Source organism: Microcaecilia unicolor, chromosome 1 (genome assembly GCF_901765095.1).
Source record: "Microcaecilia unicolor chromosome 1, aMicUni1.1, whole genome shotgun sequence".
NCBI lineage: Eukaryota > Metazoa > Chordata > Amphibia > Gymnophiona > Siphonopidae > Microcaecilia > Microcaecilia unicolor.
Genome location: NC_044031.1, coordinates 672,670,258 through 672,686,498, shown reverse-complemented (window position 1 = coordinate 672,686,498; position 16,241 = coordinate 672,670,258). Strand labels below are relative to the sequence as shown.

The 16,241-nt window shown below is 41.3% G+C and overlaps 1 protein-coding gene across 1 annotated transcript in view; it reads left to right on the top strand.

The window, feature by feature from the left end:
- Positions 1-12,813: 12,813 nt before the first annotated feature.
- Positions 12,814-16,241, top strand: part of FBXO22 (F-box protein 22) — a 72,919-nt gene continuing 69,491 nt past the window's right edge. The window contains exon 1 of the mRNA XM_030187400.1: positions 12,814-12,996. Within this exon, the coding sequence (XP_030043260.1) occupies positions 12,899-12,996 (98 nt within the window). The 5' untranslated portion in view covers positions 12,814-12,898. The remainder of the gene's footprint in view (positions 12,997-16,241) is intronic.

The window sequence follows — 16,241 nt, the reverse complement described above, 5'->3', positions numbered from 1 at the left end:
AATCCATCTCTTCAATTGTAGAACACCATTGGCAATGATTGCATTGATAATGACCCAAATATTCACCCACTTGATCCAGATAGTCTATCCTCTTGTATGTCAAAATTTCTCCAATCATTTTACACCATCAGTAGGCACAAAGGGTAAATCTTAGAACTAATCATGTACTTGTAAAACTTGCCACATTTGACATAACTACAATTTTTGAACTCAAAGGATTGAATGGAAACACCAGTACTGATTGATCTCTACACTCTGATTGATTGTTTATATTGCAACAGAACGTATAGCATTAAAGACTTGATCCCTTTTCTTTGGAGGCCCTTGGTGCTTTTTGTTTTGTTTGTTAGCTTTTGCTGTGCTTTGCTTCCTTTCTCTGTTATATTAGCAGTAATCGTAGACAGCTCCCAAGCTGGTTGAACAATGTCTTTTATTTCCTCTTGCAGTTCCAATGTGGGGTCTCCCAACAGTTCTAAGATATGATGACTTATCAGTTAATTGTCTTAACCCTTGACAATATTCTTTCCTTGACCAAATATTAACGGTCCCTCCTTTATCTGCTCTTAAAATCATAAAATCCTTTCTACCACTTAATACAGTGCTTGTCTTCGCTGAAAAGTTAAATTACAAAACAAGTTTTTGATGTTGAAAATTATGTTCCAGTAGTACCAATTCTTTCAGCACTAATCTCTGGAATGTTGACATCACTGGATCCAGCCCTCCTAATGCTATCACAACTTATTCCACATAATGGATATGTCAACTGCTGGGGGATGCTGCGTTAAAAAATATTTCAAATGCAACTTAAGAGAAAATGAAAACAACGCCACCTGTGTTTTAAATAGGTTATACATTGTGAAAGGAACGTAATTCAAACCCAATTCAAGGACCTCCAATTGGATATTAGTGAGCAAACATCCCAAAATATTTATAATCTTTTGATCTTGAATACCCTGTGATCGTGTGTGATACCATTCTGCTCCAATTGAACATTCCTGGTGTTCTGGGCTGAAAAACCAACTCTCTGATTTCCTCAGCCCTGAGTGTTGCTTTCTCTTTTTTCCTTTTGATCTATTATATTCCTCACCTAGCCCTCACAAACACAGTTTGGATCTTTGTACATCATAAAGAGGAGCATAATTGAAAGGGGTGTCCAAGTTTTCCTGAGGACGTCCTTGCAGGACGTCCCGGAGAAGGGGCGGGGAAACCCATATTATCGAAACAAGATGGGCATCCATCTTTCATTTCGATAATATGGTCCGGGATGCACAAATCGCAAAATTTAGGTCGACCTTAGAGATGGTTGTCCCCGATTTTTGGCGATAATAGAAACCGAGGACGCCCATCTCAGAAACGACCAAATCCAAGCCCTTTGGTGGAGGGAGGAGCCAGCATTCGTAGTGCACTGGCCCTCCTGACATGCCAGGACGCCAACTGGGCACCCTAGGGGTCACTGCAGTGGACTTCAGAAATTGCTCCCAAGTGCATAGTTCTCTTAACTTGTGTGCTGAGCCCCCCCAACCCCCCCCCCCAAAAAAAAAAAACCCCACTCCCCACAACTGTGCACCACTACCATAGCCCTAAGGGGTGAAGGGGGGCGCCTACATGTGGGTACAGTGGGTTTCTATTGGGTTTTGAAGGGCTCACATTTACCACCACAAGTGTAACAGGTGGGGGGGATGGGCCTGGGTCCGCCTGCCTGAAGTGCACTGCAGTACCCACTAAAACTGCTCCAGGGACCTGCATACTGCTGTCATGGAGCTGGGTATGACATTTGAGGCTGGCAAAAAATATTTTTAAAGTTGTTTTGAGGGTGGGAGGGGGTTGATGACCACTGGGGGAGTAAGGGGAGGTGATCCCCAATTCCCTCCGGTTGTCATTTGGTCAGTTCGGGCACCTTTTTGAGGTTTGGTCGTAACAAAAAATGGACCAAGTAAAGTCGCCCAAGTGCTCCTCAGGGACGCCCTTCTTTTTTTCCATTATCGATTGAGGACGCCCATGTGTTAGGTATGCCCCAGTCCCGCCTTTGCTACACTTCCGAACGCCCCCATGAACTTTGGTCATCCCCGTGACGGAAAGCAGTTGAGGACGCCCAAAATCAGTTTTCAATTATGCCAGTTTGGGCGACCCTGGGAGCAGGACGCCCATCTCCCGATTTGAGTCGAAAGATGGGCGCCCTTCTCTTTCAAAAATAAGCCTGAAAATATACTTGATTAGCAGAATAATCCCTTTCTTCATGTTTGAATTTCTTTACTTTCAATTGTCTAATGGATTCACGGAAATTTTGTATTTTAACCGCTAGATCAGCTGTAATTTATTAAATTGTTTCTGAGATTCTTGTTGCGGACATAAAATTATTGACACCTCTTCAATCTTAGTTTTCAAATCCTTTTCAGCCCCTGCAGTAGTCTTAATAATATGAAACACCATCTAGTACCTGGAGGCTGGGTGCCAAATACCAATTCAAAATAGTCAAATTGAGCAAACAGTTAAATTTTTTTTAAAATGATGATTCATTACAGAGAGGTGGGGCAAACCATTCCAAAGTTTTGGGACAAGGAAAAAAAAGGTACAGTTCCTAGTGGATTTGTAGTTAGCCTGGCTGGAGTCTAGGAGAAAAATGTGGTCTGCATCAAAAAATCTGAGGTAATGAGGGTGCCTAAGTAATAAGACTTGTATGCAAGGAAGAGGACTTTAAACCAGATGTTGTATTGAATAGGTAACCAATACAGGCTAATCAATAGTGGAGTCATATCTATGGGTGCCCCTGAAGTACATGACAGCAGAATTCTGTAGTGTTTAGTGATGCCTGTGTAAACAGAATTACAATAGTCAACGTACAAGGTCAAAAAGGCATGAGTGAGAATATGTAAGGTTGGAAAGTCTAGTAGGCAAAAGAACAAATTTTGCATAGGGCCAAAAATCCCATTCAGGACTTGGGAGCGTTGTCTATCAAAGGATAGTGCAGAGTCTAAGAAGATGCCAAGGTAATGGAAGAAATTCACAGGAGAGATCAGCCTATCAAATAGGACTGGGACCAAAGGAGGTTATGGGTGATTACCTCTAATCCAACTAGTAAGTTTTTTTTTCTCTCTGGGTTGAGAACCAATTTGTGACAGCCTTGCGCCAAAGCTGGAGTGGCTGAATGTCCAGACATGTTAGCTGTTGTCCTACCTTCTGGAAATGAACGTAAACAGCTGTATATCTTGATGGATAGTTGGAAAACTTAATCTCCTGAATCCTAAGCTCATCTGACAGTGCCCCCTCTAAACATTTGCATCCTATAAAGGTGCCTAGTTTGCATATGCCTTAATCTGGCCCTGCCCATGGCACCAGGTACTAGATGGCAATATGCATAGCAACCTTTAAAAAAGTTATATAATTCAGTCAATAGATTACACAGCAGAATTTACAACAATTTTTAAAAATACATCTGAATCACTAAAAGGTACCCTCTGAGGAACAGGAGTGTGGCAGCATTAGAAGGAAAAGGGGAGGAGTGCGTGTGAGTGTGTGTGTTGTATACGTTTTGGCTGTCGATTTGTGGCCAGGAGCATAGAGCAGATGAAGATTGAAAAGAAGTATTCTCTAATTGCTAAACTTCACTACAGTATATTGAAATGTTTGCATTGCAGAAGCTGGAACTGCTACTCCTGTAGAAATGCACTGATCTATCTTTTGGGGAAGTTTATTTTCTGGAAGCTTCAGTCCAGTCTGGTCCATTTTTAAAAGTAATGTGTGTTTTCAATGGGCTTTTTTCCCCTTTGCCAAATTTGGTCTCATTCCACTAGGTTCTCATATAATTCTTTTAGTTCCAGATATAGTGAAATTATCAACCTCCTATATACAATTCTTTCCAATATTTTGGTGGGTGAGAAAAAATAGAATAGAATATCAATAACATGTTTTATTTATTTTGGTGCATTTGTACCCCACACTTTCCCACATAAGCAGGCGCAGTGTGGCTTACATAAATCAAGAGCATAATGGGATAATAGATGTAAATTAATACTAGACAACATTGCCCCAATCCAAACCAGAACCTCGCACAGAAAAAACTCAATACCATGGTTCAATGAAGAACAGAAAAAAAACTCAAAACACAAGTTAGGAAACTAGAACGTGCGTGAAACAAAAAAAAAAAAGACGATCCCACTCTTAACGCTTGGAAACAACTCCGAAGGAAATACAAATATACCATAAGACAAAACTGAAGTTGGGCCAAATTACAAAGACACACACAAACTCTTCCAACTTGTGAATAAATTATTAGACACTACCCCAGTCACCAACAACAACAAAGACACTCCAGGAGCCGACGACTTGGCGAAATACTTCAAGGAGAAAATCATACAACTGCGACTCGAAATACCAGCCAGCCCAATCGAATACACTACACTCCTAGAGTGCCTAGACCCAGACCCCGGAGTCTACCCAGCAGACAGGATCTGGACTGAATTCACTATACTACCAGAAGATCTTATCTCACAAACACTTAAAAGATTCGCCAAATCTCACTGCTAATTAGATATATGCCCAAACAACCTCATGAAGTTGGCCCCCCAACAATTTATAATGGACCTAACTAACCATGTGAACTTTATGCTACAAAATGGACTCTTCCCAAGGGAGAAAGGTAACATTTTACTCACCCCCCATACCCAAGGATGCAAAGAGAAATGCTAATGAACTAACGAACTATAGACCAGTAGCATCCATTCCCTTAATTACCAAAATAACAGAAGGCATGGTGACCAAACAACTTACAGAGTATCTAAACAAGTTCTCAGTACTACACGATTCCCAGTCAGGATTTCACTCTAATCACAGTACGGAAACCGTACTAGTCACGCTTATGACCAAACTCAAACAATTGATAGCAAACGGCAACAACATATTACTGTTACAATTCGACATGTCAAGCGCATTTGACATTGTTGACCATGGAATTTTATTACACATCCTCGAATACTTCGGAATCGGAGGCAACGTTCTCAATTGGTTTAAGGGGTTCCTAACCACCCGCTCATATCAAGTGACATCAAACTCGACTACATCAGCTACATGGACACCTGAATGCGGAGTTCCATAGGGATCCCCCCTCTCACCGACCATATTCAACTTAATGATGACACCCTTGGCTAAACTACTATCTGTCGCATGCTCGAGGACCTTGGCATACTGTCAGGCTTCTTCCCCGGGAGCACTGGGTTCGTGAGCCCATGGGCCACTACCGTGGAGCGGCAGTGGCAGGCAAGATCACCTCCAAGGTAGAGATGAGACAAAACTGGACCGGAACCCCGGACTGGAGTTCTACACCGGAATACACGGAACTGGAACGCACCGGACGGGTGCGCACTGGAGTGGAGCCCGCTGGACTGGAACACACTGGAGGGCCCCACAGGACTGGAACATACAGGAGTGAAACCCGCTGGACTGGAACACACTGGACCTAGGCTTCACCTACGCTTGACCACCTTTCCCTGAGAGTTGAGCCCTCAGGTTCTGGCAGCCGGTAGGACTTACAGGAAAACCCGGAACTGGAACATGCAAGCAGGAACAGCAGGAATGAAGATCCAGGAGTGCCCCCTGGCACCTAGGCGCAGGCAGGGCCGACAGGCAGGGACTGTCCGGGTTCTGGCAGTCGGCAGGTTTAAACACAATGACTAGTAAACTGTACCTAGGCTAATAGAAACGCTATACCCAGGCAAACCAGTCATACACAAGAAACATACATAGAGCACACTCAGGAGACTTGAAAGCTATACACCAGCTAACAACAAAGCTGTGCCCAAGCTTAACAAGTCATGCACTGGAAACAAACACAGAGCACTAGCAAAGCTATACACAGGCTAACAAGCCACACGGTGCCTAAGCTGGCTAGTCTAAACAAACACAGAGCACTAGCAAAGCTATACACAGGCTAACAAGCCCCACACGGTGCCTAAGCTATCTAGTCAAACATAGAAACTCACACAGAGCAAACACTGAAACAGTGTACAGAGCACTCTATACACCAGGGCCCTTAGATGAAATGCAAAGGCCAGGGCTGTAGTCTCTAAGTGATTAATAAAGCCCTTCCACACCAGAGGCACAGCTGCAGCAATCACCTTGCATCCAAACAGAGGCTTGACACACAGAGAAGTCAGCCCAGCGGGAGCCATCTTGGATACTGGCATAGAGGAGTCGGTGGCAGCCATCTTGGAAAAGGCATAGCCCACACAGGTGAGGTTCAGTAGGGCAATCAGCACACAGAGCCAGAGAGAAACTAAGACAGAGACAGACACAGAGACAAGCAGAAGCCAGCACAGCCACTGACTCCCAGAAACAGGGTAAGTCTGAGGGTGGTCACGGCCACAGACGTAACACTATCGAATCAGAATCTAAACCTATATATATATATATATATATATGCTGATGACGTAACGATCTTTATCCCATTCAAACATGATCTAAGAGAAATCTCCTATGAAATCAACCAAAGCCTACATATTATGAATTCCTGGGCAGATGCATTTCAACTGAAACTAAATGCAGAAAAAACCCAATGCCTAGTACTCACCTCGCAATACAACAAGAAGGAATTTACCACCATCAACTAAGTCTACCAGTTTCGGACACCCTAAAAATTCTTGGAGTCACCATTGACCAACACCTAACACTTGAGAATCATGTGAAAAACATAACTAAAAAGATGTTTCATTCAATGTGGAAACTAAAAAGAGTCAGACCATTTTTTCCAAGGAATGTCTTCCGCAACCTGGTACAATCATTGGTACTTAGTCATCTAGACTATTGTAACTCACTCTATGCTGGCTGCAAAGAGCAAATACTCAAAATAACTCCAGACAGCCCAGAACACGACAGCCAGACTTATATTCGGCAACTCAAAATACGAAAGCACAAAACCCCTACGCGAAAAACTACACTGGCTCCCACTCAAAGAACGCATCACGTTCAAACTCTGTACCTTGGTCCATAAAATCATCCATGGTGACGCCCCAGCCTACATGTCAGACCTAATAGAACTACCACCCAGAAACGCAAAATAATCCTCTCGCACATTCCTCAATCTTCATCCTCCCAAATGTAAAGGTTTGAAATACAAATTAATGCATGCATCAACCTTTTCCTATACAAGCATACAGCTCTGGAACGCGCTGCCACGCAACCTGAAAACGGTCTATGAAATGACCAATTTCCGCAAACTACTGAAAACTTATCTCTTCGACAAAATATATCACAAAGATCAACACGTGTAATTGTACATTCTTTAAGATATTCAGAAATGTTCTTTAATGTCTTTTGCTTTAACACTATCATGTATTTCACCATCATGTACCCAAAACTTTCTGTAAAACCAAATGTACATTCTTTTCTATTTCCAGTATCCACGATGAATTGTAAGCCATATTGAGCCTGCAAAGAGGTGGGATACAAATGTAATAAATAAATAAATAAATATTTATTTTGGTGCATTTGTACCCCACACTTTCCCACATAAGCAGGCGCAGTGTGGCTTACATAAATCAAGATCATACAATTCAATATGGAGAAGACACAGAAACAGGGTGCGGCAGGAGGGGAAGGTACACAGGACGACACAGGTAAATGACGGGTGAGGAGTCAACAAGTGGAAGAAGGGTAAACAGGATTAGCCAGGGGGATAAGCCTTGGCAAATAAGAAGGTCTTCAAGGACTTCTTGAACTGCTGATGATCGGCAAGCTCCTTAAGCTGTCGTGGCAGGACATTCCAGGATTGCGTGCTGATGTAGGGGAAGGATGAAGCATAAAGAGTCTTGTATTTTACATGCCGATAGGTGGGAGTAATGTAGTTGGAGGTAAGTCCTTGCAGCGCTCTGGGCATTTCTGGAAGGCAGGTCAATTAGAGTATAATGGCCCAGCCTCTTCTATTCTTCAAGAATAGGAGAAGGAAGAAGTCTGGTGTAGTTAGTCAGCTTGGTTAGTTACCTACAGCGCTGCGTACGTCCAGTAGCGCTGTAGAAATGATAAGTAGTAGTAGTAGTAGTACTTTGCTGCTGCAGCTAGCAACTACAGCTCCTCTATTGCTGCTGCTTCCAATTCCCTCAGAGTGAGTCACACCTGGCAGTGGCGTTCCTAGGACAGCTGACACCCGGGGCGGATCGCTGATGCGCACCCCCCCCCCCCCCGGGTGCATTTTTACCTGCTAGGGGAGGGGGTGCCGCGTGCCTGTCTGCTTCGCTCGTTCCATGCTCCCTCTGCATGGGAGCACGGAACAAGCGGAGTAGACAGGCACGCGGCACCCCCCCCCCCCAGCAGCGTGCACCCGGGGCGGACCGCCCCCATCGCCCCCCTCCTTGGTATGCCACTGACACCTGGAGTCCTGCAGTGACAGGAAGGACTTAGAGAGGACTCTCAGTAAGGGGAAGGTGAGGAGGTGCTGTATCTTACATAAAGGGGCTTAGATGTCTTACACATCCTGCGAAAGAAACTGCATACTTAGCAGCTGTTGGTGTCTCCTGTTGCTGTAAGCTAAGCCCAGTGTTTTATCTGGATCTGAGCAGCAGATAGTGGTGACTTCTGTGACATAACAGATATGGTCTACTTGCACACTAGGGTAGCAGGCTCGGTAACTGCAGTTGCAGAAATAACATTCTGGGCCCTGCTTCCAGAAAATAAGTGCCAATCAAAGTGGAACAGTAGGAGGTACATTCAGAGAGTCTGATCCAATAGGAATTGATGTATGAGGTTGTGAAGGGCTATATAAAACCCTCTGCTTAGTGTGTGGCAGTGGCTAAGAAAGCAAATAGAATGTTAGGTATTATTAGGAAAGGAATGGGAAAACAAAAATGAAGACGTTATAATGCCTTTGTATCACTCCATGGTGCAACTGCACCTTGAATACTGTGTGCAATTCTGGTCGTCTCATCTCAAAAACGGTATAGTGGAATTAGAAAAGGAGTAGCCTAATGGTTAGTGCAGTGGGCTTTGATACTGGCAACCTGGGTTTGATTCTCACTGTAGCTCATTGCGACCTTGGGCAAGTCACTTATCCCTCCATTGACCCAGGTACAAAAAAATTTAGATTGTGAGCCCCCTAGGGACAGAGAAAGTACCTGTATACAATGTGTACAGCACTGCGTATGTCTAGTAGCACTATAGAAATGATTAGTAGTAGTAGTACAGAGAACGGTGAGGAAAATGATAAAGGGGATGGGATGACTTCCCCATGAGGAAAGTCTAAAGTGGCTAGGGCTCTTCAGCTTGGAGAAGAGATGACTGAGGGGAGATATGACAGAGGTCTATAAAATAATGAGAGGAGTGGAATGGAATGGGTAGATGTGAATTCCTTGTTTACTCTTTCCAAAAATACTAGGACTATGGGGCACGCAATGAAGCTACAAAGTAGTAAATTTAAAACGGGGTTTAAAAAAGGTTTGGATAGCTTCCTAAAAGTCCATATGCCATTATTAAAATGACTTTGGGAAAATCCACTTATTTCTAGGATAAGCAGCATAAAATGTACTCTGCTGTTTTGGGATATTGCCAGGTACTTGTAACCAGGATTGGCCACTGTTGGAAACAGAATGCTGGGCTTGATGGACCTTTGGTCTGTCACAATATTTATGTACTTATGTACTTCTGATTGGCTGAAAACACAGAAGTGGGTGTGTCACCTGTCAATCAATTAATTCTGACAGATGCTGGTGAGATTCACTATTAGTGTAGTTATTTGTTCTAAATCGTAATCAGAGTGTCATTTAAAGGGGATGGTTATGGGGAGATCCTAGCACCTTAGCAGGAATTGTATTAATGCTGAGATTTTTTTCACCAAGTAAAGGGTCACCAAAACAACACTTCATGTTCCGAGAATCAGATGCTGAACAGTCAGAGTTTTTATCTTAAACTACAAAGATTTTTTTTAAACCTTAATTAGGTTGAAACCTGGGAGCATTTAAAATCTTTTTTTCCCCCTGTGCCTAGATCTAAAAGGGAAGATGATATGTGGGAACATGTGCCTTGTGTTTTGTGTAATGCAGTAGTATATTATAAATATTCACTAGATATATATTTTATTACTACTATGTAATAAATAATGAAGGAAGGGCTACCTTCATGTAGAAGTTCCATCCAGTCAGGTATATTTAGAAACATGCTTGCTCAACAGTTCCTAACCAGGCCCTCAAGTACCCTAACACCAGTGATTTTTCAGACTATGCACGATGTACATTTATTTATTTAAAAATTGATAGACCACCTAAAACTAGGTGGTTTCCAATAATACATTCATAATTCAGTACACATCATAGCACAAAGATAGTTCATATCAGAATATACTATGACAAATTCCTCAAAACATTAACAAAGTATTCAGAAAAACGCGACCACAAAAATCCTAGTCTTCAATAATTTTTTGAACTGCACCAAACTATCGCAAAGGTGACGTTGCCCAGGAAGAGCATTCCATAATGAAATTTCTGCTGAAACAAAAGCAGAAGCTTGTGTGTCAGCATAATGAAAACACACTACTTTATCTGTTGACAGTCGATTGGCAGCCTCTGATCTTAATACCCATCTTGGCTGATAGGTAAAACTAACTCGCTTCAGATAATACGGAGCATCACCATACAACGTCTGGTATACAATCATCACTACTTTAAATTGTATTCTTTGTAGCACAGGTAACCACTGCAATTGTCTAAGCACTGGAGATTCCTATTAGAACTCGAGCAGCCGCATTCTGGATTACTTGCAGTGCCCTCACACTTGATGCAGATATGCCAATGTATAAGGCATTGCAGTAATCCAGCCGCACTAAAACCATACTCTGAAGTACATTTTGAAAGTCATACAAAGGTAACATTGGTTTCAATTTAACTATCATGTGCAAAAATTTGAAAGCTTTTTGAATCACACTGATAACCTGAGTCTTCATTGTAAGTTTACAATCCAACATAACTCTCAACAGCATTTACTCAGTAATTACCCAAATCCAAACACAATTATAATGTTAAATATACAACTGCATCTGCCTCTGATGGCAGTTAGGCTAACCCATTTATACAATAAAAATCAGTTCACGATTTCATTGGTAACTGTCACGTATTCTTTGTTTAGATTTCCATCAAACCTCCGTTTTTTGACAGCAATGGATTACTGCAGTTCGATATGAATATTTTGTCCCCAGAAAATATACAATTTTGTGCTCAAAGTACTTCAGGGAAGAGGACATTGATAGAATCCGCTTGTCATGATTTCATTTGCAAGAAGGTGCTGTGCTCAGCATATTTAATTCTTTAAATCCCAGGATCTGACCATCTGTCCATGCATTCAGAAAAAAACTTTTATATATTGCTGGATTTGTTGTTTTAAAATTGAAAACATGTCCTACGTTGTGAGCTCTGCATAAATGTATCGAGTGATTATAGTGGCAGTGAACTGTGTTCATTGATAACACAGTAAAGTAAAGGTGGCCTAATTTTTCCCTCAACAGATGTTATTGAAATTTGTATTCTGTGTGAAATGTTTTTTACATGCTATGTTTCAAATCCAGCTAGCCTAGCAGCTTCCCTTTCTTGGGTCTCTTATTTTGAAATAGTGCAGTCTGTATTAAGCAGCTTCTCAAATAGAACTATCTTTTCTGTTTTATCAGGTCACATGTACGAATGTTAATTCAAGCTGTGGCAGAAAAATATTTGCAAGTGTGCTTTTATGCAGGCAAACAATACACCACCAAACTAAGGGATCTGTTTACTAAGCCGCATTATAGGCGCGTCAGCGTTTTTAACACGCGTTAACTGTATACGCGTGTTAAAAATGCTGACGTGCCTATAACACATGTTTAAAAACAGAAGCAAAGAATTAATTTCGTTTCTCTGGTATGGCCTTGCCTCTCTAAGTGAGTGTCTCTTTTGCTCCTTTGTGATCTAACAGTCCTCTGGATTCCCTCACAGGCTTTCTGTGTCCTGTCTCCAAATGCAGTGAGACAAAATAATAGAATTTAGTAACATCCAGAACTTATTAATTAACATCATAATTGTGTTCACATTTGGGTAATAACTGAGAAAATGCTGTTGAAAAATGACTTGAAGAAGAATATGTATCATAGAACTGGCAAATGTTGGCTCATTTAGACTGACTCTGGACTTCTGTATGACGGTAGATTTGCCCTCCTTATTGATTCTTTTAAATAGTAGTAATAAACAGTACATTTTATAATATACCACTGCATTCCACAAAACAAAAGGTGCAAGTTCCCACAAACCATCTTTCTTTTTGCTCTAGGCACAGGAAAAAAATTTTAATGCTCCAGGTTTCAACCAGATTAATGTGGAATATAAATGTCATAAGTTAAATAAATAGATATAAACTCTGGATGGAGCACCTGATTCTCATAACATGATGTCTGTTGTAGTGGCCCTTTACCTGGTGAAATAAAAAATCTCTACACGAATATAACACATTCTAGGGTGTCCCAAAATTACTACTTTACCTATGAAATGTTATTCCGTTATATTTCATCTGTGTACATCTGTATGCTGCAGAAGCTGGCATGTTTGAAAATATAAGTCAGATTAAATAAAAATGCTACCACTAATAAAGAACGACAACGTGGATCCAGCAGCTCATAGGTTTGTTTGCTTTGTTTTGAGTGTACACAGAATGACAGCTGCGTGGGGAAGCGGAAACAGAGACAAACCTAAGTGGCTTCAACGTTTTGATGTCATGCCGCCCTGGTCTCAATCAAACCCAAGGAGGTTTAACCTCCTTGATTATAAATGTTCAGTCTGCGGAAGCTTCTCATGACGTCAGCACGTTGGGCAACCGCTCTGTCTCCACGGCTCCGTCAGAAACCGTCATTATCAAGTGCATTTCTCCTGTCCTGTTTGTCTGTGGAGAACGGTGTGACGGGACGATGAGCTGCAAAGATATTTATGTGCTGTTGAATCTAGCTGAGGTGGTAGAACGAATTTTGACATTCCTTCCCATCAAATCTTTATTGAAGGTGGCGTGGTAAGTGGGCGTGGGGAAGGGGGACATCACACACTTTGTAATGTTGATGCATGGACTTTTGTAACAGAAGTCAGGGCTTCAGAAAAGAGGGATGCCAAGATACACACACACACACAGTTCCAGGCTAGAGATTTTGGGACAGTCCTGGATTTCTTACTACCCCCATCATGGTGCATTGTGGGACTTGTAGCAGAATCAGACATTACAAATTCCACACTGCTTTGGGATATAAGTTCAAAATCAGGACTGGCAAAAAGTCTGCAGTGTGGAATTGGGTATATTGGCATCTCTGTATAAAACTTAGTAATACTACAGCCAACTAGTCATGCATGTATGCTTATTAAAAAGTTTAATATACCGCCATATGAAAAGAAGGGTCACAGTGGTTTACAATAAAAGCATAAAACACAAAAGACAGAAAGGGACTCCATTTTAAAATAGGAAAGAGGACTTTCATTCAGTCGTGATGACTAGATAGGAAGAGGACAACAACAACAGTCCAAATGCTATATTAGTCAACAGGCATCTCGCTGTGTAAGAACACTGAAGAACAAACTAAAAGTGCAGTGGGTTGCGGACTTGGGGAACTGGGTTCCTCTGCAGCTAAGTGTGACCCTATCCCCTCTTCTCCTTTTTCTCCATACTTAACATTTTATATAATTTGTACTCATTTATAGTCTTATACTTTCGACACCAGGTTGTTTTAATTTAATGGTGGTTATATTGTGATATTAATATACATGTTTTTTGTTTACATTTAAAAGGATAAAAACTACTAAAAATATGTATGTGTCATTATATTTAGTATTGATGTAAGTTTATGGTCAGAGACTATTTTCTGCTTTACTGGTTCCTGTTATATCTGGAAACCTCTAATCATCTACCTAGTGAGGAACTTTTTCTCTTTGTTTATAACAATAGACTGGTTGCTCTAGAGAAGGATTTTTGATGCTTCTCTTGTAAGTGTATATAGGAGTAATGTGATAATGGATTTTGGTATGTATGTACTGAAAATAAAAGTTGAAGTTATTTAAAGAGATAAAGTGTATTTTCCAAACCATTAGAAGTGTATAATGCTGTTATCTTTGCTTCTGCTCAGTGCATTTGAAAAGGTTGTGGAAATGTATTGGTACATACGGTCTATAATAGATAAGAAACTTAGTGTCCTGTTACACTAATTAGTGACATTATACACATCTATACAGTTCTTTTTAATTTCAGTGTATTAGTTTCATTTTGGGGAGATACGCTTTTTATTATTAGAGGATATTGCCCCCTGTAATTTACAGTTTATTTGAGATTTGAAACTCTGCTATTTTAGAGTATCATCACAACAGTTTACAAATATTACTACAGTAACAAAAGAAATGTAATATTAAAATAATCGTTGGTAAGAAGGATGCATTTTCTAAGTGGGGTATAAAGGTTTGGATGTGGTGTTAGTCTTTTAATAGCAATGATTTTTTTCGGTGTCATTTTTAATCCATTCTCTGAAACAGTATATATTTATGTAGTTGTTAAAAATTGCTGCTGCTTTTTCAATACTGGCGCTAATTGTCAGAGAGAAGTTGATGTGCAAGGTATTCATAACCACCTTTATGTAAATAAGCTGCGCAGCAATGCCGACACAGACAATTCACTTTGAATGGGCTGGGTCGGCATTACCGCAGGGGGTAACTTTAGTAAGTAGGTTTTTTTTTTTTTTTTTTTAGATCTTTAATATTTGTTCCCATAGTATGTTGAATTCTGGAATTGGCATTCCTTAAATGGGCTGGGCGTGCTCAAATGTGCTGCTGATTATTTAATTTGAAGGAATGAAATATAAAAGGTAGTCTCAGTACATTTGTTATATTCCCTTCCTTCCCCCTTAATCCTCCCATCGTCCCTCTTTCATTTTTCTCCTTTTTCTCATTTATCTCTCCCCTTTCTTTCTTGTTTCTTCTAAAGAGACACACTTTTTAGTCATATTGACTGGTTAGCATCTCTGCTCCAACACCTTATGACATCTTTGATAAGTGCAGTTCACTATGAGGCCCTTTTACTAAAGCTTAGTGCACTAAATGCTAAGAAGCCCATAGGTATAAAGTGGTTAAGAGGCTCAAACGGAGATTGCTGGAGCGCCTTCAACACGAGCCCCAGGTTCCAAGCCAGACAGGGCGACCGCAAAGGAGGATGGAGACGAAGCGCCCCTCTGAGAAATCGGACAATATCCGGATGAGCAGCAAGGGACAAGCTGGAGACTTCCCCTGGAAGCAGGCCAACGCTGCCACTTGAACTCGAAGGGAATTGTAGGCCAGGCCCTTTTGTAGCCCGTCCTGCAAAAAGTCCAGCCTTTGGAGTACACCACGCCTCAAAAGTGTGCCAGATCCGAGCATAAGTCACAGAGGTAGACCGCGTGCGAGCCTGCAAGAGTGTGGCAATAACCTTTAGCGCACACTAAGCTTTAGTAAAAGAGCCCCTATGTTGTTTGATATGTTATGCATATGATTTTGGTTTGCAGTGGATATGTTTTACTCATGTATTTAATTAGAAGTATGTTTTTTTTAATTGTAAGTGTTTGCATAATTATTATTGTTTTTTATGTATTTAATTATAAATGTATATCTTTGTTTTTTTTATGTTTTTGTTTGAGGAGCTAGCTAAACTAAAGTTAACGCAATGAGGCCGAGTGAGATACATCTGAGCATACTGAACGAGCTTAGGGAAGTTCTGGCGGCTCTGCTGTCTGACCTTTTCAGCTCTTCTCTAAAGTTGTGAGTGGTCCCAGGGGTCTGAAGAAGGACAGATGTGGTCCCTCTCCACAAAAGTGGAAGTAATTAGGAGGTTGGGAACTGCAGGCCAAGTAGTCTTACCTCGGTGGTAAGTAAATTAATAGAAATGCTTCTAAAACAGAGGATAGAGAGGTTTCTGAAATCAAATGGCTTCCAGGCAGCATGGTTTTACTAGAGGAAGGTCTTGTCAGACTAATCTGATTGATTTCTTTGGGTGACCAAACAGTTGGATTTAGGGGGAGCACTAGATATGGTGTATTTAGATTTTAGTAACGCTTGTGACACGGTTGCACATAGGTGACTGATAAACTGAGTGCCCTCGGTCTGGACTGAAAAGTCACTAACGGGGTTAGAGACTGAATAAGTGGAAGACAGAGGGTGGTGCACGGAGTGCATGGAGTTCACTCAGAGGAAAGGGTATTACCAGTGGTGCAACGCAAGGGTTGGTCCATGGCCCAGCTCGTTTTAATATCT